The 24117-nt window shown below is 39.1% G+C and overlaps 1 protein-coding gene across 1 annotated transcript in view; it reads right to left on the bottom strand.

Moving 5' to 3' along the window:
* The window catches only part of CUL4A (cullin 4A), a 51195-nt gene that overhangs the window by 24870 nt on the left and 2208 nt on the right, over positions 1-24117 (bottom strand). The window contains exons 2-10 of the mRNA XM_063126153.1: positions 22203-22318; positions 20726-20829; positions 19733-19802; positions 12750-12823; positions 11333-11495; positions 10054-10143; positions 8946-9028; positions 7270-7337; positions 415-533 (exon numbers count right to left, since the gene is read on the bottom strand). Of these exons, the coding sequence (XP_062982223.1) occupies positions 415-533; positions 7270-7337; positions 8946-9028; positions 10054-10143; positions 11333-11495; positions 12750-12823; positions 19733-19802; positions 20726-20829; positions 22203-22318 (887 nt within the window). The remainder of the gene's footprint in view (positions 1-414; positions 534-7269; positions 7338-8945; positions 9029-10053; positions 10144-11332; positions 11496-12749; positions 12824-19732; positions 19803-20725; positions 20830-22202; positions 22319-24117) is intronic.

The following is a 24117-nucleotide window of genomic DNA, read 5'->3' as shown; positions in this document are numbered from 1 at the left end:
CAAAATGCATGCTATGGCACAATCATGTATCAAATTATCCCCCTTTTTGTCTTGATTAGTAACAGACATGACTGTTGTTCAATAGCAGGCAGATGGTAAGTGGCCAGAGTTTATCAAACGTCAAAGACCTAAAACTATATGTACATGTACCATGTCTTGAATTATGTATGAGCAATTTTTGATTTGATTAAAAACGACTTTGAGGTTATGAACCTGTTCAAATTTTAAAATTACTAAGACACAATCCTACATTTAGACCAAAAAAAAAAGGCCTACAACCCTCAGCATTCCCCAGCCAGCCATGCTAAACGTGCATAGGATTGCATTCTAAGTATTCTAGATCAATACTAAGCGATTCACTTACAACTAACTTTTAATTCTACGAGAAAAGAAAATAACACAAATTTTAAATACCTTGATGTATTCACTCCAGAACTGCAGAAGGAGCTGTTGCCCACTTTTTACTCGGCTGAAAAGCTGGCACATCTGGGTGAGGTCTGCAATTCTGTTTTCATCAAGCAGATTATCAAGTCCTAAAATAAGAGCAACAGATTAAAAGAGTTGGTACTATTGGGGGAGGGAGAGAAGAGAGCCTTTCCATGAGTTTAATCAATAGAAGCTCAACATAATGGTTGCTATAAACATGTAGGCCTTACATTTTATTGAAAAGAAGAATAAACATATGATTGACAAATGCTATCCTGAATAAGTGCTTGTACTTGGTAATGGGCTGGATGAGGGCCAATAAACTGAAATGTAATCCAGACAAGACAGAAGTTCTGTTAAGTAGATGGTTCATCTGTCCAGCTAAGAAGCATTCAACCTGCCCTGAATGGGGTTGCACTCCCCCGGAAGGAGCAAATTCATAGTCTGGGGTGCTCATAAATCCAACTCTGTCACTTGAGGCCCAAAGGCCTCAGCAACATGAAGTGTCTTTTATGAGCTTTGGCTTATATATCCAGCTATGTGACCCTGCCTAGAAAGAGATAGCTTGGCTACAGTTATTCATGCACTGATAACTTCCCACCTGGATGCCTCTAAAGACAGTCCGGAAACTTCAGTTAGTGCAGAATAGAGCAATGAGGCTGCATACTGGGGTCAGCCATTTTGAACAAGTTACTCCAGTGGTTGCCAGTCAGTTTCCAGAGCCAATTCAATGATAACCTTTAAAATCTTAAATTGCTTAGGACCCGTTCACCTGCCTTCTCCCATATGTTCCTGCCCAATTGCGAAGATCATCTTCAGAGGCTTTTCTCTGGCTGCTGCCACCCACAATGGTGTAGAAAGTGGCTACCAGGGAAAGAGCTTCCGTTGCTGTTGTTGCTGCTGCCATCATCATGCCCGCAGTTGAGGCTGCTGGCTCTGATTTTGGTGGGGCTGTGAACCTATTCTGGGTTTCAGTCAGAACCAGCCAGAACTCTGAAGGAACAACCCAAGTTACTGAATCTATTTTGTGGCTAGATTTCAGCCCCTTGGATAGCTCCTTTAGAGTTCTGGCTAGTTCTGACTGAACCCAGAATGGATTCGTAGCCCCACCAAATTCAGAGCCACCAGACTCCATTGCCACCCCCACCCACCCCGTCTGCAGAATGCCCTCTTCACAGGGATGCCTGCTGTCTTCACTGCAGATGTTTAGATTCCAGGTTAAAAGTTTCATCTTCCAGCAAGCATTTAATTTCTAATCTGATGCTCTGATTATTAAACTTTAATATTTTAATAGTTGCATGTATTGTTTTGTTGTTGGTTTTTGTTTCATTTCAATGTATTGTGTGGTTTTTTTAACGATTGTGAACAGCCCAAGCACATCACCCAATTGAACAGTATACAGATCTAAATCTGACTTGCATATTTTGAACTTTTGTTAATTATTAAATATCTAAATTAGCAACATTCATTAGACAGTTAATTGTATTTTTATGATTACTACAGAAACTAAAACCTCTGATCCTAATAGACATTTGAAAATGGGCTTCTTGTGTAGGTTTTCACATTTTGCACATTACACCTAGAGGCCAAGCCACATTTTATTAGCATCTCAGTAGTACATATTAATAGCACATAACATCAATGTTACTTCTTTTCATATTCAGCATTGCTGCCAAAGTCAATTTAGGTTCCTTACTTTCCTTAAATTCAATAACTACTTGATACGTTTTGTAACGTATTTTCAGATTTTCATTAGAAATTGGTTAAACAGTTATTCTTCAGTCTTAGTTAATGCTATCATGTATATCACAGTAAGCAGTAGGTTCCTTTTTCTTCCTTAATTAATATGTTGTATGATTAAGAATGCCAAAAAAATAAAATAGTATTGATGTATTGGGGGGGGGGGGGAATTAAGTGAACATTACTACTACCCTTTCCTGTACATTTTTTTATTCAGAAATAACTCCCACAAAATTTAGTGGTGCTTACTCCTAAGTAAATGCCTATATTATTGTAAGCTTACAGCACAAACCTCTACATGTCTGCTCAGAAATAAGCCCCAATGAGTTTGGATGGGATTTGTTTCCAGATAAGTGTGCATAGAATTGCAGCCTTAGTCTTTCATTAGCAAAAGACACTACAAAAACTGCTTAGAAAAAGCAGATACTGATACGTTTAAAAATAGACCCCACGTTGATTTATTTGATTTATTAGAGAAAGGAAAAGATCCAGATTAGCGTGTACTCTACTAAATAAGATACAAAAACAGGAGTAGTATTTACTATGCATGCAGAGGCATCTGTCTTGCACAATCTTTTATTCTTTAGCCATCTGACTAACCGGAGAACACAAATGCCTCCCCAAAAGAGCAGATATAAGAAAATTACACAATCAGAATAGCCTTAAAACTGTGTGCCCCCTTCGCCAAAAAACAGATTTCATACACATCTATCAGTGGCAATGGGAAGAATACAAGAAAATCTTTCCATATATATGCCATGAAATATATATGCTTTTCTTTTCCATTATCAAACTGATTACACCATGTAGGATATTTTAAGTGGTTTGCAATGTGCTCAGGACCAAACAAAAGCAAAAGTTTATATAAATCAGTACAAGCAAGACTTACTATTTTATGTTACTTCTTTAGTGCAAGTGTAGGCAAGTTTAGTGGAAAAACCTGCCTGATGACAAAGGAGTGTGAAAAGAACAAAATAGTAAATATAAATGTGTACACCCATTTCTAAGAATGGGTTCAAGAAATTCTGAATCTAACAGATGATCAGATTATAGTATAAAAGGATGGCCTGCTCCCAATCTCTAAATAATTCCTTCCACATGCAAAACGAGCTTCTTTCCCATTTTTATACTGGTGTTGAAGTTATGGCATCCACGTGGATTGGGTTTGGAAATTTACACTCTATCAGGGTTAATCATTACAGAAACATAGGTGTGTGAAAGAGTCACTGCACAAACTTGTTTGATACCATTTGTATATTGATATGGTTTATTAGAGCAGATAATAGTGGTGACAAAAGATGAAGTTCTCAACCTTATTGACAAATTGAAAGCAAATAAATCATCAGGCCCGGATGGTATTCATCCTGGAATTCTCAAAGAACTCAAATATGAAATTGCGGATCTTCTAACAAAAATATGCAAATGTCCCTAAGTTCAGCCTCTGTACCAGAGGACTGGAAGATAGCAATGTAACAACCAATTTTCAAAAAGGGATCCAAGGGGGATCCAGGAAATTACAGGCTAGTTAGCTTGGCATCGGTTCCAGGTAAATTGGTTGAAAGAATTATTAAAGACAAAATTAGGAAGCGTATAGAAGGGCAGGTCCTGCTGAAGAAGAATCAATATGGCTTCTGCAAAGGCAAGTCCTGTCTCACTAATCTTCTAGAATTCTTTGAAAGTGCCAACAAACACGTAGACAGGGATGATCCAGTGGACATTGTTTACTTGGACTTCCAAAAGGCTTTTGATAAAGTTCCCCACCAAAGACTCCTGAATAAACTTAGTAGTCATGGAATAAGAGGAGAGGTCCTCTTATGGATCAGTAACTGGTTAAAGAACAGAAAGCAGAGAATAGGAATAAATGGTCAATTCTCCCAATGGAGGGAAGTAAATAGTGGGGTCACACAAGGATCGGTATTGGGACCAATTATTTTCAACTTGTTCATCAATGATCTGGAATTAGGAGTGAACAGTGAAGTGGCCAAGTTTGCCAATGACACTAAATTATTTAAGGTTGTTAAAACACAAAGGGATTGTGAAGAGCTCCAAAAGGATCTCTCCAAGCTGAGAGAGTGAGCATCCAAATGGCAGATGCGGTTTAATGTTAGCAAGTGCAAGGTGATGCATGTTGGGGCAAAAAAACCCAACTTCAAGTATAACCTGATGGGATCTGAGCTGGAAGTGACCAAACAAGAAAGAGATCTTGGGGTTGTGGTGGACAGATTGATGAAAATGTCAGCTCAGTGTGTGGCAGCTGTAAAGAAGGCAAACTCCATGTTAGGCATTATAAGAAAAGGAATTGAGAACAAAACAGCCAGTATCATACTGCCCTTATATAAATCTATGGTGTGACCACACTTAGAATATTGTGTACAGTTCTGATCACCACACCTAAAAAGGATATTATAGAGCTGGAAAAAGTGCAGAAAAGGGCAACTAAAATGATTGAGGGGTTGGAGCATCTCCCCTATGAGGGAAAGTTACAACAGCTGGGATGGTTTAGCTTGGAAAAAAGGAGGCTAAGGGGAGACATGATAGAGGTGTACAAAATTATATATGGTGTGGAGAATGTGAATAGAGAGACATTTTCCTTCCTCTCTCAAAATACTAGAACCTGGGGTAATCCCATGAAGCTCATTGATGGGAGATTCAGGAGAAATAAAAGGAAGTACTTCTTCACACAGCACATAGTTAAATTATTGAGTTCATTACAACAAGATATAGTGATGGCCACCAATTTGGATGGCTTTAAAAGGGAGCTGGATAAATTCCTGCAGGAGAAGGCTATCAATGGCTACTAGTCCTGATGGTTGTGTGCTACCTCCAGTATCTGAGGCATTAAGCCTGTGTGCACCAGTTGCTGGGAACATGGGTAGGAGGGTGCTGTTGCGCCATGTCCTGCTTTGTTGGTCCCTGGTCGACAGCTGGTTGGCCACTATGTGAACAGAGTGCTGGACTTTGGCATAGCACTTATGTTCTTATGATCTAATTATATGTGGGAGGTTTATGCCAGTGTGTTTCCTATTGCAACAAGAAGTAGAAGTTCTCTACAAAAAAGCAAGGCCATTTCAGTAGAGATCAGGTTCCAGATATGAATACGGTATATTAAAACAATTTACAACAGTGCACTGTTGAAGAAGATGGCAAAGAACAAGGTGGTCACAGACATTCTTAGTGTCGTACTCTAAGATACAGTATATGTACCTGAAATACTAACATAGTCTTCCCCTATATAACCCAGCCTCTGTTTCCCTTGTGTTTATTTTTAGATTGTAATCACCTTGGAGTAGGGACCTGACAAACTTGTTCTTTGTGAAGTGCCATACATGTGATGGCACTATAAAAACAAAAAAAAGGAACATTTTTTAACAGGGTATACACACACACACACACACACACAAAGAGAGAGAGAGAACACAATCAGAAAGGGTGTGCAAATGGCCCAAAATATGTTAAGAGATCACTAGCAAAATGGCAAACTCTTGTTCTTCTACATTAATGACTACAGTTTCTCAAAGGGGAGGAGGGATTGATAAGACAATCATCAAGTTAAGCACCATGCTACCTCTGCTCCAGACTGCAGCTTTCAGCAGCTGCCATTCATTAAAGCAGCACACACACAGGAAAGTTAAAGTGTAGCTTGTTTTCCTTTTTTGGCTTATACAAAATTGGACAGGTTTGTGACCTCCGTTATTGCCTGATTTGCTGGTTTGGCTGTCTGCCTCTGCCCACATGAGCCTGTAAATCATTCCCATGCAGCACTTTCCATATTCTATGGATCAGACAAATCCATTTTATATGAGTATGTGGTGTGGGATTCCTGGTGATTAATGCCTTCATTCACCCTTTTCCAGGCCACTCTTTCCCATGTTGTAGGAATTGATAGGCAGCTCCTATCACAAAAGATGCGAGATTTCTGTATCCTTACCCAACAACCCACTCCAATATAATAGTGGTGGATTTTGAAGTTAGAATGTTGCTTCAGAGAAGCATTAGATTCATACAGAGGGCAGGATCCAATCGTGCCCTTGCACAGGCGGCCAGGTCCATCGGTCCCAGTGCGTGTGCAGCCGGCTCTGGCGGGTGTATGCCTGGGCTCATTGTCCCTGATGTGTACTGCCCCTACTGCTGGCAACTGCGAGGTAGAGCTTCCAGGCACTTCCATTTCCTGCTCACTTCAGGGCTTGCCCCCGGAAGAGCTACATCACAGCCGCCAACGGTAAGGACCACGCATGCACTGGGGTTGGCGGGGCCAACAGCATTTGCAAGGGCATGATTGGATTCTGCCCAGAGACCCTAGCTTGTAGAAGCCAGACTTTAAAATTTTGACTAAGATGTTGCTTGCTTTTCATGCTTCGTTCTTATCATGCTATGTTATCTCCATATTTTTTTGCAGGGTTTTGGAATAGAAAACTAGCAAAGATGTCCATAAAGGAGGACTTAAATGCCTTAAGTTTTTATTAACTTAGAATGCAGCTTACAGAGAATGTTCTCAGTTACTTCATGTCCCCTTTAAGCCTTACCATTTTAGTTCAAGGCCCCTTCAGACCTCACACAACTGTAGCAGGGATTCCCTACCACACAATTTGAAAGATCCCTGTTTCTTAAACAACAGCCTGGCCATTATGCAAATATGGCCCTAATGCAACTATCAGCCTTATTAGTTTTCTTATCAAGTTCGAATGTTGTTTGAGGAGCAGCTAGATTTTAATCTCTGCTACAGCACCAGGAAAGATGTATACCGTTTTCAGAGGCCTGTGACAAAATAAGCAGTTTTCAGAGCATCACTGGTGATACAGCATTCCTGGCAATGTGTTTATATACAATGTTTGTCATTTTTCATGGATGATTTTTCTGAAAAACGTGTACACATTTCCTTAATTTGTATTGCTCTGAAAGGGGTTCATTACATTGTTTGCAGTTAAGTGCATGTGGAAATATTTATGGTCATTATGTTTTAGGAGTAGCATAAATTATGAGCAACATTTGTTACAAGGGTTTTTCCGAGGCCAAAGAGGCAGCTGTACAATCTGTGTTCAATTTTCCATAAAATGCGAGCAGATTATGCAGCTGTTGGCTAAAAAAGCTAATTAGAAAAAGTACCTTTTTGCAAAATAGCTGTTAAGTGTTCTCCTAACAGCTGCCTCTCCACACAAGCAATGAGTGGCTTCCTGTTCAAGGCAAGAAAAAAGAACCTATCAATACCTGTACAGTTTAAGAGGAAGAATCTTCCATAGGTGTGCAGGTGTATGCTCTTGGTCACACATCCAAGAGGGGGGAAAAGACACTATCATTTTAGACAGATATATACAGATCTTAGATTTGTTACTTCTATGTTAAACTAAATCTGCAGAGCAATGTTACAGCAGAATTAAAGGGTTAAGAAAACAACCCAGCGATAATTTATGTGGAATCACTATTCATTTTAATGGGGCTTATACACTAATCAAAAGGAAAACAACATAAATATATGAGAAACAAAACACTTACTTTTGTTACATATTGATCCTAAAGGTATGTAGCACTGAGACTGGTATAACTATAGACTCCATAGTATAGAGATATCCTAAAGGTTTGCAAGCCTATTCTGTTATGATGCATATATCTAGTACCATTAAAAATGTGTGTGCCTATCAAAATGGAGCTTAACTGACAATTAAGCTGAACAAAAGCAAGTGGACATCTGGCACACCAAAGGCTTGTTCCTACACTCTGCAAAGTATAACTAACTTTTGTGCATGTGTGCACATATCTGGAGATTCTCCTTACCTGGGGAGGGCAACATTAGGGGCAACAAGTAGGGAACTGCAACAAAATATTACCATATCCGCAGTAGCAGTATATTCCCAAACCCTTACAGGAGTACTTCAGATAGCCTGGAACAGGAACTTTCTAGTGCTGTTCAGATCATGGGGGGTAGTTTCAGGATGCAAAGGAAAAATGATGCCTTTTTTCTGTTCCATCTTCCTAAGACCTTCCCCTGACATGCTATATGTTGCTAAGGGGCCCAGGTTCAAGGCTGATTATCAGTCTCGAACCAGTTATGGAGGTTTCTGGAGAATGAGGAAAGACAAGGTGTCCTTTCCCCCCCCCCCCTCTTTTGTTCCTTTTGGGAAGGGAATTTTTACAAAATTTCATGGTGCATTCCCCCTTACAACCTTAGCTCCAGGATATTGCTAGTTGCTCAGAGAGACCACTCTCTCATTCACCCATTCCATTTCCCATTTTTTCCTCAACTGACACCTCCAACATGCCATTGGTCCTGGAAGCCATTGAGCAAAGGTACTTGGGACATGTTTCTTTTAATTTTTAAACTAATGTACTTCTGCATGTTACATGAATCTTAAGTATACAGAAACCACTATCTTATTTCATTGTGCATCAAATTGAGAGTCACCAGTCCACCCAAATTCAGTATCAGATAGAATTACTGTATACAAAACGTGTTTTAAATATTGAGAATTCATTAAAGTTCTTGGGAAAAATCATCCACATAACATGGCAGAGACATCAGAATGGCATTTAAGAACAGTCAATTGCTCTTTTGCAGCTTCAGTAAGCCAAACTTCCACCCACTTCTTTCAAAACAACCTGAAAACTTCATCCTTACGGAGGCTATCGTTAAAGATAGCTTTTCATGTAACGATAAATGCGGAAAAGATGGTTTCACCAATTTTACTCTTGGATATCAAGAACATAATATAGTTTTTTTTATGGAACCATATATTTAAAGCAACAACAAACAAAAGAAACTAAAAATATATATAAGAGGAACTCACTGTGTGCTATGGTCTAAATACGTTACTACCCTATCTGCTTCTTCTTCTAAACGTTTGTTAACATGGTGAAGATATTCTGGGATCTGTCAAATGTAAAGATATATGTTTGGAAGGGAATTTTGTATTACAAAAAGATAGGCGTAGCATTTTAAAATATCAGCTGTTGTGAGTCTAGACTACTAAATAGTAAAACAACATGCACCATTCTCTCACCTAACTTCACCTCATGTGATCATGTAGATAATAGGCACTGATAACTCTGGTCGTTTAGTTATTTAAAGTAATTCTTATCCCACCACTCAAGTCACAATAGACCCTCCCCCAAGATGGCTAACAACAATGTAAGGGCAAGTAAAATGGTTAAAATTTGCTTTCAGTTGTGATTTTAGACATTTTATTAGGAACCAAAGACAATTACTGTAGTAATGGAGTCTCAAAATAATGCAAACAGCAGTTTAAATCTTGCTAGGAAGTCCCGTCCCCCCGCCCCACCCCAAAATGAAGGTGAAGACAGAGGTTAACATTTGTTATAGCAGTGGAGGAGGGATGAAGAAGTGCCTGTGCTGCATTCAGTCCAAACACACTTTGCGGCAGAAGCTGGCTGTGCACAGCACTGATGAGCTAATATTCATGGTATCATGGAGAACCCTGTCTCTGAAGACATTTTGTATTCAACCATACTTACTTGAAATTTGTATCTGCAAGTACTTAAGCCTCTCTTCAGAGAGCTAGTACACATATATATTTTTAAAAGTACTCTTAACCAAAGTATTGGGGGTGTGTGTGAATATTTAAGCTCTCTAATAGAAGCACATGTAAACAAAATCTTTTCATATTTTTGTGCATTCTTATAATTTCTTTTTGATGGATTTCCTCAAATATCATAGAAAAATCTCTTAAATATATATTCATAGCATATATTTAATAACATAGTTACCAAAGACAACTGTAATGCATTATATCCTGTCAGTCATATGTGTATAGATAGTTAAGCAATTCTGCCAAATGCATTTCCCATTCAAGCGATTGCCAATCATATCCCACTATATTTTGTTTAACAGGAGATCAGGTTCCTTAAAATTACTTCATGAGAAACTCAACTTCATACCTCTCTTTCTTGCATTAACCTTTGGCCTTCAGCAGTATATAAACGGTTTGTATCTTCCAAAAACCTTTGTTCAAATGAGTCTTTGTAAACCTATTTAAGAAAGATATTGATATAGTTTATTAAATTTATGTCTAAGCATAGTAACATGGCAGTAAAAGGTGAGATGTATTTTCTAAAGATTTTTTGATGTATATCTTATTTTATATTCCTTATTTTATACATTCTCAAAACAATTCTATGATATAGGAAATATATTCTTACAGATAAGAAACTAATAGTGAATAGGGTCATTTAAACAGGTTTTATACAATGCTTGGATTTGGACATAATGCATTTAGGATTACATGCCTGAGCCTTGAACTTGTATACTTCTCGTTCACCTCTCCTCCTTTGATGCAGCTGCAAGGAAGAACTGAAAGCTTTCACTTCCACTATCTACTAAATGTGATTTGTTATTATGTGCAGATCTGGTTAATCTTAACTAAATGCTAAATCTTAGATTAGTCTTATGCCTGAATGCAGCCAATATGTTCAATAATAATGCTGCAATCCTAGGTACACTTAACTGTGAGTAAGCCCTACGGTACTCTGTGGGACTGGTTTCTAGATGAACTTCCATGTGATCAGGTGATTCATTACAAAATCCAATTACTTTCATTACCTTTGCTCAGTCTCAAAAACTAGTCAGCACTACTGGATTAAAGACAATAAAATGTTTTAATTGAATCATAACAGCACACTACACTTTGTCAATGGTAGCAGATATAGACCAGAGGAAGCCCTACGATTTTTTTTTTTAAAAAAGCACACAAAAAAATTTGCTTCAGAAATAGAGAATAAACAGTGAATATTCAACTCACATTTCTATCTCAAAACAGTGAGAGAAAGTTCCCACTTGGAACAGGTTCTTAATTCAGCATGTTATGAAATACGGGGTTTGTAATGAAATCCCTCCCAGTAATTGGGTTTTGTAATGAAATCCCTCTAATTTAGGCCACCTGATCATATGCATGTTCACCTAGAAATCAGTCCCACAAAGTTCACAGTTAAGTGTACCAAGGATTGCAACCTTTTTATTGAACATAACAATGTCCTTGTAATAAGCACGGCTGCAAATACCATGTCTGGAAAATCTGACTTTTCCGCAAGCTGTTTGCTAAGTACTTGGGGTAGAAGGAAAGCCTCATCTTTTTACTTTCATCAAGGAAAGTAAAACAACACAGCAATATCATTCTTGCCTACCTCTAGTATTGTATGCAGGAAGCTTCTCTGCACTTACTTGTAAATCAGACAGCATACTTAGCAGACTTCGTAACAAGCTTCTATCCACAGCTTCACCATTCCGTTCTCGTTCAATCAATATTAAAATCCCATCAATTGTTTTAGTTTGAACTAATTTATCACTAATAACATGATTTCTAAAGAGTTCTAGTCCCATATCCCTGTAAAATATAAAAGATGTACATGGTCTAGATACTTAATTTTCAAATGTATATATTTACAAGCATTACATATGTATATTACATCACACTTGGGTTTCACATAATGTCTTGGCTTTCTGTTTATTCCAAAGTATAATTCAAGATAATTTCATCAACGCAAGCCCATCTGGCTTGGGAACTTGTTACCTGAATAATTGTCTATTTCTCTAAACACTTTCACTGTCATTCAGATTAGCCTGAATGCTCTACCTGCAATTTTAGGAATAGGAAGCCAATAGAAGGAGTGCAGCCAGCTGCAAAGGAGGACAGCACTCCTATATCTTTAAGAGCTGTGTAGAAGAGTGAATTTTAGAAGATGGAGATTATTGTGTAAGTGCAAGAAGAACATCATCTGCTAAAATTCATTCTCTTGCACATCTAAGTAAACATACAGGAACTCTGACATCTTTGTATCTGGTATTCTCTGGGCCACCTTTGTAGTGGCATGAAGAACCATTGGACATCCTTATCAGTCTTAGCCCATAAAAACCCAATATGCTGATCTAGAGAAAATGAAGTGTGTCCTTCCTATTTTTTTTTAGACTAGATTAACACAGAGGTGGGGGGACAACCTCCAGCCCATGAATTTAATCCGGCCCAAGGTGAGTTCCTCCCTTTGCCCTGACCCAGGCCTCGAGGCTTGGAAAGGAAGTTGGGAGAAGAATCCCCACATTACCTCCAAACTGTAATCGAACATACCAATACGAATCCCCTGTGTGCCACTCGCCTTCCCAATGGGAGGGCAAATGGCATGAAAGTGAATCTATTTCTGATCTCTGAAATTAGAGGTAACATGGAGAGTGTTCCTCCCTGTACCAGTCACAACCCAACTGGGCTGTGAGCAGCAGAGAAAGGAGGCAACTCAGCAACCTCCTGCACATGCCAGTCAAGTTCCTTCTTCTCTGCAGAGAGAGGCACAGAGCAGGCCTTTCTCTGCATGGAAAGAAGAAAACAAGAACAAAAATTAGGTGAGGCCAGATGATGTCATAGGAGGGCAGTGCCCCTCTCCATGACATTTTCTGGCCTTCCAACTTGGTTCAGGGGGGCAATCCAGCCTCTGGACCAAATGTGTTTGCCTGGTTTAAGGTTAGTTAACTAGTCAGGATCTCTGTGGGTACAGCTTTTTCAAATCGAGTCTTTGTTTTAATCTAATCTATCTTTCTATCTGTGTTAGATACCTGTAACATACCAATATGACTCAGATACTGTACCTACCATATAGAAGGTAGCATTGAATTCTGAAGTACATAGGTACGATCCAAAAACAAAAAAATGCTTCGAATCATGATCTGCAAACAAAAATTAAAGAATAAACTTTTTTGTTTATCTTTTACCACATCCACATGTCATATACATTTCCTGATTTTCTGCCTTCTACCAATCCCCAGATTATTGTTCATTCAGAATGAATTGTTTGTTCTCTGCAGTAAACCTAGTCAAGCAGTTTTCCCTAGGAGAAAAATCTGCAAGCACATATAATTTACATATGGTTATGAGATCACATGGTCACTCCCTGCAGCCTCTTAATCTTGGTTAGGATTAGTTAGTTATTAGTTTTATTAACCTTATTAATAAAACAAATTTAACACAAACCTAGGATAAACAATAATTAGTCTTGGCACTCTTAAGGACTAACAGATTTATTTATAGCTTAAGTTTTGGTAGACTAGTATCCACTTTATCAGATGCTACCCTCAGTTGGCTTGCATATATCACATACATACACTCGAGGAGAGAGAGGATATTAAGCAGGAGGGCCAAATAGCCATGAAATGGAAAAGCACAATCTGTGAAAAGTCCATGTAAAGCTTAAATCTATATACAACAACTCTCAATAGTAGTAATTGGTGATAAGTAATTCTGCTATATGACAGGAAACCACTAGATGCATTTGGATGTCATGATAAACCATACATTATCGTGATGGGAATGAGATGCAGCCAATGTTAGATTTGCATGCTTTCCCCTCCCCTCATCCCCATACCCAAGTACAGGTTCAGAAGCTTTCACTTCTGTTTTCTATTCAACACAGCTTGCCATGCCATCTGAACACAGAAAATGGGAAGATTCAAACAAAATAACAAGCCCCCCTGAGACTAAGCTAACTAGCATGGATTATTTTCCGAACAAACCACGGTGTGCCCAACAGACGATTGGGCTCTCCATGGATTGTTCTCCCCTCAGACATCCAGCCAGTATCCCAGCGTCCTTCATGGCCTGTCTTGTCTGCCTGTCCTGTCCTTCTTTCCACTCTGTGACCCCCCTTTTTGTTCCTCAGCTTTTTTGGGGGCCCTGAAGTTTGTGTAAATGGGGCCATCTCTGCCCTAGGAATTTGCACAAATGTGTTCATATTCCCCCCCCCCCTTGTCAGTCTTTTGGAGGTATGCAAGTGCAAGGTTATGGCTCGCCTAGTGAATATCCTTGTATGTTTCAGCAATCAAAGGAAAGGAAATATATTAGGAAACATATCAGGAAATTGACAAGACAAGACTGCATATAGACTAATTTGCACACCATTGACAGTGACAGGTCAGAAAAGTAACTGCACCAAAAAGTGGGTGGGGACAAGATTGTCCAGTTAGCAAGGTGAACCTCAGGGTTTTAAGTGTCAGTGTCCTGCTTCCATTCAAGACTTCTCTGAGTTTTCAGCTGCTCCAGACACAGTTACTGCAAATGGGACACTGGGGATTCTCCCCACCCCCAAGGTTTGAGACAGCGCTCCAACCTCTAAAGGGGGAGTTGGAGATCTGAGCTCCCTCTCCTGCCCCCTCGCAGCCAGCATAGAAAAGGATTGCAGCATCTCGCCTCTAAGGTTGGAAAAGCAACCACAGAGAGGTGGGAAAACGAGCATTTTGGTGGGGAGCAAAGGGAGGAGACTGAAAAGACCAGGATACAAGCTATCCTGAGTCCTCTTCAGCCTCCTTCCCTCCTCCTCTGAAGCATTATCACTAGACAAGCAAAAAAGTCTGTCCAGCAAAAAATGCAGGGTGAGAAAACAGGGAGGCAAAGATTGCCTTTGCTGCTACTTCTGCTCTACACTGGAAGATTGGAAGCCTCCAAGTTTGGAGGCTTCCGATCATTAGGGGTGCAATCAACAGGATTGTGCTTTAAACATTATAAATTGTAATGTAAATGTAAAGATATAACTGTCTGGACCCTACGATTATCTTCAGAGGCCCTCTTCCAGGTAAATTACCCATGCACAAAAGCTTAATACTTTTTCTTTATCCAAAGTCCAACAAGAAAGAGAACACAACTAGAGTTTTGTCAGATGCTGAAAAACTAAGAGCACTTACACATATTACAGCAAAACATCCACCAGCAAGAGTTACAAATTAGTTAGTAATTTTAAAATTGAAAGAAGTGATGCCTTTAGTTCCTATCATAAAGGCCCTTGGAACAAATGAGCAATGTTGATGATTTACTACATAGTCTTATATCCAATTCAATGATCAAAAGAACCTCCAGTTTAAGTCCAGAATTAATCTCATGTTGGCACAAACTCCACAAAGCCAGGTAAAAAGAAGCTAAGGCTGATGCTTTGACAAATGTGTCCCATGGTCAGTAATCATCTTGTGCAATGTCACAAATTGTGCTCACTTACAGTTTACCCTCCATGCACCCACACTTTTTCTTGATCATTTAGGCCCAAATTCAGATGGGGAGGATGGAGTGCTTGGTACTATCAAAGATGACCCACTGGTCCTTTATTGTCTTATGAAGCATCTAAAACTTACTGTATTGCTAGAGGAAACCTTCTACCTGCTTTTTATTATTTAATTTCCCTGGTTTTTAAAAGGAAATGCAGGGCTGGCCTTTCCATAGAGCAGGGTGGATCCCCTGCCTCAGGTGGCAGATCCCAAAAGGTGGTGATTTACACTCCCAGGAGAACTGCATGCCCTACCCAGCCTTCCAGAAAACTGTACTGGCCATGTTCCTGGAATGCCACCAATCTGGCTTCTCAGAGCACAGCATCAGGTGAGTGCAACTCTCTGGGAAGACCCACCAGCTGATCAGAAGAGAGAGTGGGCAGTGCAGTTCTCCAGAGAACCTGGCCACAATGTCTAGCTGTGAAGGATTCTTCCGCAGGGCAAGGAAGTGGCCCTGGAGATCACCTGTGCTACCACAGCACTGGCACTCTCCTGGGCAACCTCACCGCCAATGCCTTGTACTGAGAAAGAACCCCTCACAGCAAGGCATGAACCGAAAGACCTGTGACACAGCAGTGTTCTGAAAAGAAAAATCACAACACAAACAAGTAGGTAGATTACATGTAACTGAATAGATGTGTCCCTGTAGGTTCAGAAAGGCTTTCTTCTGAGTGAACCTGTACAGAATTCCAGCAGAGTTTTGTCTTTTCCCCATCTTCATGAGCGACCCATCAGGCAGAATGATTATCGCAGCCCTCAAAATTATCTCACTCATCTTAGTTTCCTGCTACCCCTTCGCTACTGTCACAATACTGACAGGAGAACTGCGCTGGGTAAACTTGACTTATGTCAACCAGCGCAATTTTCCCCAGATAGAGGAGGCTGTACTTTGCAGACAGTCACCCTCGACGTGTAGAGAGCAACCGAGAACAGTGAAGGAGGGGAGGGGAGCTAGTGGAGCTGCTCTCACTCCTTGCGTACAATTATCCGCAAGCAAAGCAACTGAATAGCACTAGATTCCCACAGCCATCTTAATGAATGTGAATGCATGTGCAATATAATGTGTGAGACAGGGATTCTTCGCACATCCTTTTTTTTTTAACCACACAGAAAAGAATAGCAAATACTGTCTTCCTGTCTTCAATAATTCAGCACATAGGCCCCAATCCCCATATTTGTTTTTTTAGAAAAGGAAGATCAGGGCCCTTGTGCTGCATTTCTGGTTTCAGAAAGGTGATGTAGAGCACTAAGTCTATTTATTATATTTGTAAACCGCCCAGAGAGCCTTGGGTAATAAATAATAATAATAATAATAATAATAATAATAATTCCCCCACCTGTGCATTCCAAACCGCTCAGCCCAACCCAACCCAGCAAATCCCCTGAGGATTAAACTACGTCACTTTAAATATGTAGCTACTTTCTTCTTCGTTTTTTACTCAAAACTAAGTGCATGGGAACTAATACGGATCAGGATCCTGATGGGGGGGTAGGGGGCCTTAACCATTTGCCCTATATCTGCAATTTACATTACAAAGGTATGACTTTTTGGCAGTGCATAGGGTGGGGCTGATCCAGATTGGGATCCTAGCCAGGGGATGGGGAAAGGATTAAAATTCCTCTACAACCCCTCCTTCCGCATGCTAAGGTCCTGATCTGTGTAGCCTGACCTTCTGAGGTCATATTCCATAGCTAAAAGAATAGGCATTGAACATAGGATCCCATAGACTTTCTCTGCAAAACTCTTTGCAAACACCAAACTACTGGCAGTATTCCAGCTTAGAATGAAACTGAGCATGCCTGACATAATATTAGGTACAACGGGACAGGAAAACCTTAAAAAATTTTGAACCATTTCTCAGAAGTTCACCAAGCCAATGAAAGGCACATCTCCTCAACAAGCCTGAATAATTTCCATCAGTAGTTTCTGCCAAAATTTAAAAGTAATATATGATATGCCATGCCAAAGATTGGAGTAAAAAGGGCAAATGTGTCAAGTTTTAGCAAATTTTAACTTGCTGTACCTGTGGCAATTTTTATCAGATTGATTAGACAGTTTTCACAGTTGTAGACCTCATTATGCAGCTCACAGATACCAAGGTTCAAAATATTAGCTTAACAGGTGTCATTTTTACAAGGAACAGAGGCTGTTGTTGGTTACTCACTTTAACTAAAGGGGCACTCCTATAAGGGAACTAAAAACAAGTCTGATGCAATCCTAAATACTAGAGAATAAACCCCATTAAATTTAGGGGGATTTAATTATTTGATTTAAATATATCTAAGCTGCCTTTATTGAGAAAGTCCACGCAAGACATGTCTGAATAAACATGCTTAGGATTGTGCTGTTAGTTGACATTCCAGATCTTTCCAGAGCTTTTTTTTAAAAAATGCAAGAAGAAACTTGAGGATTGAGAGGGTGGGGGAGATCAGGGAGAGGAGACAAGGACACCTCCCTTGCTAACCTAATCCTCAACTCTGAAAAGAATTTGCTAAAGAAGGAGTTTGTTCTTCTACACATAAACATTTGCAGTGTTCAACAGCACTGTACTAAGATGTGATTTCTGTGTTCTTACACAAATAACTAGGGCATAGACACATACTGCTAATTCCAAAAGAGACTGTGTGGATGCCAGACTAACTCCAAGTGGACTATACACAAAAGTGGCATCCCTTATTTCTGCCAAGAGCTGCACAACCATTGACTCATCCTGCTTCACAAACTCAACCCACTGTTTTCTAAAAGACTGTGCCAAGGACCAGTAAGCTTTTCCCAGTACAGCTTCAATTTCAGCAGCTGTGGTGTTCTTTTTCCACTTCTTGTCTGCTTAAGTCACAATAACCTTCCACATATCATGCAAGTCATCAAATGCTGATAGCATTGGCCGTTTTTTCAGCATGTAAAGCCTTGTTTGTACAGCATTTCAGCACCATGCACACAGTTTTAGGATTAGGTGGTCCAACTGCATGTCATTGTCTTGCCATAAACTTCTATGAAATCTTTGCACTGCTCTCTCACCCTTTTAGGTAGCACAGAATATAAAAACTCCACTATATTCCACTCTCCCTTCCTCATCTGATTTACTGTTTTTCAGGAGGCTGGTTATCTCTTCCACTATAAATTCACATAAAGTTTCTGCTTGACTTAATAATTCTCAATTGGTTCTACCTTTACTATATACTATATAGATGGTTCTGCCATCTGCAACACCTACCAAATTATTTATCTCCATTATCATACTAATTGACTTAAAAGTCTTAATTATTTCCTTGGAGTTTACTTTCAAGCTAGTGGGTCAAAGGCCTGGTTAACATTTATTTATTTATTTATTTCATTTACATACCACCCCATAGCCGAAGCTCTCTGGTTGAGAGAGGTTACACAAAGACACAAAATCAGCAGTGTCAGAATGGGCCTCATTTTCTTGTTTGTGGGCAAACAAAAAGAATGAAAAACTTCTACTCTTTGATCCAAGTCTTTTCCAGCTCTGGATTAAAACTCAGAGTACACTTTTACCTCGAAACAGGAAATATATATAGCCTCTTTGCCCCTCAAAGGTTTCTTTCACTTCCTTTCTCTGTCCCCAGCAGCAGGTTATCTTCTAGGTTTTAGCAGAAAAGCACATCCTTTCCCTTAAACTGCTCTTAAATTTTAAAGAGGCCCTTCTCTTGATTCAAGAAGCTAATCAGTAGCTTTAAAAATGATAATGATGAAGTTATCCAAAATATCCAACATCCTCCCACTTTAACCCAGTCCCTTCCTGCAGCCTTGTCAAAACATTACTGGTTGAGTAGAAAAAGCAACTTTATATAATTCAAACACTTAAGGAAAGTTCACACATTCCCCATAGTCAAATACCTAGTTCCTAATGAGCTGTAGCAATGTGCAATTAAGCTTTCAAGCGACCCTGCTGGAGCCTACACCATCGTGTTATGTAACCTCCTATTTGTTACACAAAGTAACAGCTCAAGCACTCTTAGAAAAGCTGGCTTTCTTTAAAAAGAAAAGAAAAGAAAAAAGCAATAACAAAAAAAAAACCAGGGATGCAATGCAACTAGGAATGTGAGTAAGCTGAAGCTTTAACATCTTTGAACTAAATGCATCATTTCTGTGTGATGCATAGAGAACACTCCTTTCCTTTACCCATTCAATCTCACTAAAGCCTTTTTTCATAAGCACGTTTTTAGTATTGTTGGAACCCAGGGATATCTCTCTTTTACAGTAACTGTATTGAGATAAGGAGAGCTTTTCCTGTGCCTAAAGCACAGAATGTTATGAAAAGGATACAATGGTCAATGTTGATTCACCAGTGTCCTACAAGGGTATAACTCGCTACAATTTAATTTTTGTAAGATGTTTTCAACATATTATATATAGTAAATTTAGCAGAGAATCAAAAAGTCAAGTCAAGTAAATACTTCTCCAGTAATCAAGTCATTTCCCTTGACTTGATTAACTGAGGAGAACTAGAGAACCAAGTCCAAATTACCACTAGACAGTTCTTAGGAATTCCTAGGAATATGCAATATGAACTACACCTGACTTACCATTTGTCTGCAGTGATCTTGCCAGCATTTGTTTATTTTCTTTAAAAACAGAAGGTTATCAAGAGAATCTGTGCTGCAAAGGTTAAGGAAAGCTGACTATTTTTGAGTCAAGATATCAGCTGTTCAGAAGAGGCATTCCAGAGTCTAAAGCAGAAGTAAGGATTTTAGCTTGAATTTTAGCTATAATTTCTGAAAGGAATTAATGCTTCAAATTAGGACAAGGAATATCTAGATTGTTACTACAATGTCCACATAAAATAGGGATCAGCAACTTCTGCTGGTCCAGGAAAATCTCAGTGAAAATCTCATGTAGACTATGGGTTGTATCCAATGATGCCATTCCGCTGGTCCAAAGCATCCACCACAGGCGGAAACCCTGTTTTCTCCTTGGGCAAGTGTCAAAGCTAATACTTTGAGATTGCTTGTGCAAGCTGTTGCACAAGGCTTTTCAAGAGCCATTGTGCAAGCTGTTTTACAAGTTGGTAAACTGTTCTGCAACTCATTGGACAAGGCATTGCAAAACTCTTACGACTCCAGCAGATTATTTACTACTTGTGTTAGTTGTGCTAGTCCTTGTAACTTTTCTGCTCACATAATACTGGATAAAACCCAGAAGTACCACAACTAATACAAGCAACACCTAATCTAATGAAGTCATAATGAGTTGTGCAATGCCTTGTGCAACAATTTCAGATAGCCTATGCAATACTTGCACAGCTGCTTGTACAGAAGCTTGCACAAGCAGATTCAAAGAATTGGATCATTACATCAATATATATTTAATTTTGAAATTAATGTTTCACAATGAAAAGCTGACAACATATTACAAACCTAAACTAGAAACAGACTTCTACATTTTACAATAACCTGATAACTTTTAAATATAGGATATATATTCTTTATGCAGTATTTTTACCTTGCAAATATTACATTCTTTATTACCATTGATACAATTAATACAGTTTGGGGATTTTTTGAGTATAAAAAGGATATTCTCTAAACTGCAGTATTTGTGCTTTCACATGATCTTCACAGACTTGTCTTAGCTGTCTGTACAGTGTAGGGGATGCTTTATAAGAACAGACATTTTCAACAGCCTGGGGGGAAACAAACACAAAAGAAGTATAACAAAATAAAGGCAAGATTCAAAAATATAATGCCAAAGGGTAAGTAACTTCCATAAAGAACAGCAGACTTCTGCATAAAGCTTTTGTGTTAGAGTCCAAAACCTTTATTTTATATTCAAATAATATTAGTGCATTAAATCAGCATCTTTCCCAATCTGCCATTTTAGTAGAAACTTGTAAGGATAGTATCTACCTTAATTTTAACTGCTGACACTTCTTTGTTGCAGATGGTAAAATAAAAGTGTAGAGTAGGAGAGAAAATACTAGAGAAAATTCAGGAAAACAGAACACAATGGAAGACAGTAAAGCTGACCATGTGAATGAAACACAGTGCAAGCCCTAAGTAAGGTTTGCAGAAATATATAAACATTGGGGCTGGTGGGGAAACCTAAGTGGGCAAAAAGTCCCAAAGCAGCCAAATGAGGACTAAACATGATCAGGAGCCACAAAATGCTGACTATTGCAAGGGGGGAAAGGGGGGCAGGGCAGAATAGAATGGAAAAGCGGGTGGGTGCAACCTTGAACAGGTGCACTCCACACTGTAGCATTTTGTTGCAGGTCTATTTGCATATTTATAAATATATAAGAACACAACACTCTTGTCATTTAAGACAGAAGAAAATTTTGAGCTATTTGTCAAAAGCCCAGACTACATAAAAAAAACCATCATGTGATAAAGCTGTTCCTGGACTGTTCCACTTAATCCTGGAGGTGGAGGGATAGCATTATTGAATGCAGTCTCCTATGAAAAGGGCCTTGTACATAGATAAAGAGGTGTCAGGGAGTGCTAGACTTTCCCCTGAGATGCCAGGTTTTAACATGCTGCTCCCAGTGCCTATAGTTTGAAGTGCCTAAATTGTCCAGCAATAGTTTTTGTACGTGATCAGCTATTTGTTTAAACCAAAACATATTTTCTTAAGGATGCAATCCTATGGGATATGCCCTGGCTACTTGTAAGCCTCTGAACTTGAACGTTTACAAGTATCCAATGCAGAGTGCCTCCCAGTTTGCATTTTAGTTAGATGAGAGTTTTGCCCATCTAGCTGAGGTTTCGGGGAGGTCTACGTCATTTCCCCACATTCCAGTCTCCCCCCCCCTCCCCAGGAGTGCCCCCTTTCACCTCCTAAAAGCTTACAATTGGAGCTCATAACAGCAGCCAGAATGGTTCTCTCCGTGCTGGCTCGAGGGGGCGAGGGAAGGGAAGCATGATTTCCTGGGTCTAAGCGTAGATCCCTGTCTCTGAGCTCAGATGCCTAGGGGACATAGGATTGCTCCCTAAAACAATGTAACTAAAATTTCCATCTTGTCCACATAATTTAAAAAAATTATCTTTTAACTCTTACTTGGTAGAGTTCTTCAAGATTATATTTAATAGATGTACTACTCTGTATAGCTCTGACTGCTTCATGAAGCTTCTGCCATGTATCCCGAGTGTAATTATCAGCCAAGGTGGGTCTCTCTGCATTAATAGACAAAGAAGAAGTGGAAAAAATTATACATTATCTCACAGCTTTTTATTTCAAAACAAATTATCATTGAAGCATTGGTTTTTAAATAAAGAAAATCTATTTTATTAGAGGGCTGTGAACATCATAAGAAATGCTTTAAAATTAGGAATACAATCTGGTGATTAATAAGATCACATACCCTTTTAACTTTTTATGAATTAGAACCACAATTGTCTAGAAACATGCACTGAACTGTGTAAAAATCACTACATCAGCAATCTTCAACCACCACTTTCATTATATGCAGGAAAGGGTAGCTAATGATTAAGTCCCCTTATCCATATTTAAGGTATTCTGCATTACTGCATCACTCTTTCATAAAGGTTTCAGTTCTATGCATATTTACTTGCTTACAGAAATGAGTCCCACTGAAGAATTTACTTCCAAATAAATATGTATAGGATTAGGCCAGCCTCCTTCAACCTGCTGGCCTCCAGATGTGTTGGATGGCAACTCCTATAATTTCCAGTTAGTATGGCCATTGAGAGTTGCAGTCCAAAACTTCCGAAGGGCACCAGGTTGGGGAATGCTGGATTAGGTTGTACAAGGAATAAATGCACTTTATTCTATTTTCTGTCACTTGCCCACTGTTTTTATTGTCTCACTAAATGGATTCCAGCCTTCAAAAAACTAATTTGGACCAATATTTCATGATGCCTTTTAAACCAGTTTCTTTACTGTCAGAATCTCTTTTTTCTTATTTAAAAATGTTTACATTAGTTTTGTGCATCTGTATCCATTCATCACAGCTAGACAATTTCTTCAGCTGATTTCAGAGATGGGTATGTTGTAAGTATGCACAACCCTGGCTACTTCAAGCCCTCCCCAAAGTATGGATTTGCCTGTGGATCCAAAAGGTGTAATGGTTCATATTTAGCATTATTTTAAAGAAAGCCAGTCATCCCCAGGGAAGGAAGCGCACATGAACTAAGAGCCCGGAATGTTTATTATCAAAACAAGGCATAAACAAAGGCTGAAATCCTACGCATACTTATTTGGGAATAAGTCTCACTGAACACTCTGAGACTTCCATCAGAGGAAATGTGCACAGGACTGCCCTTCTTCTTCTTAGGGTGCCTCCTCCTATCTGAGGTTAGCTTTCATTACAGCAATTTTTGTTTTTGATGCCACTGCTCTAAACATGTAATCATTATTGGTGGAAATGATATACCCTAAATCAACATGAATATATTTCTGAATTTGTTAAGTTTCTATAGGCCAAACAGGGGAGAGGAGACTAACAACTTGTAGACAAATAAGTGATGTCCAATCAAAGATATGTAAAGACCTGGTTCAGAGGAGCGAAATTTCCCATTTGGAGATTTTTAACTGGAAGCACAAATGGAGTCAGTGTTTAAAGCATATATACTTTATACTGATTGGATGCTGCTTTGCACATTTTAACTACTCCATTCTTTCAAGTGATGTCTGAGAATTTTAATTTGTTAATGACTGAAAGTATGAAATCACTAGGCAGTAGGTACTTAAGAGGTAGCAAAATAACTTTACCTATGTAACTGTCTGTAACAGTTCACTGTGACTTAGTAGACTATAAACAAAAACAATTCATCATGATATCAAACAACAGATGACTTAAAGATAAGACCCCAAACTTCCACCCTGGTAACAGCAATATAATCAATTTCACTCCAAGAGGAGAAAAAGCTATAGAGAGGGTCAGTGGACACCAAAAGCTCCCATACAAGCCTGCCTGAAATTTGTGTTTGTCATCTGCTGCTGGTACATGTTT

This window comes from Elgaria multicarinata, chromosome 5, assembly GCF_023053635.1.
Source record: "Elgaria multicarinata webbii isolate HBS135686 ecotype San Diego chromosome 5, rElgMul1.1.pri, whole genome shotgun sequence".
Classification (NCBI taxonomy): Eukaryota; Metazoa; Chordata; class Lepidosauria; order Squamata; family Anguidae; genus Elgaria; species Elgaria multicarinata.
The sequence above is the reverse complement of the archived record's forward strand: the minus strand, read 5'-3'. Positions and strand labels throughout refer to the sequence as shown.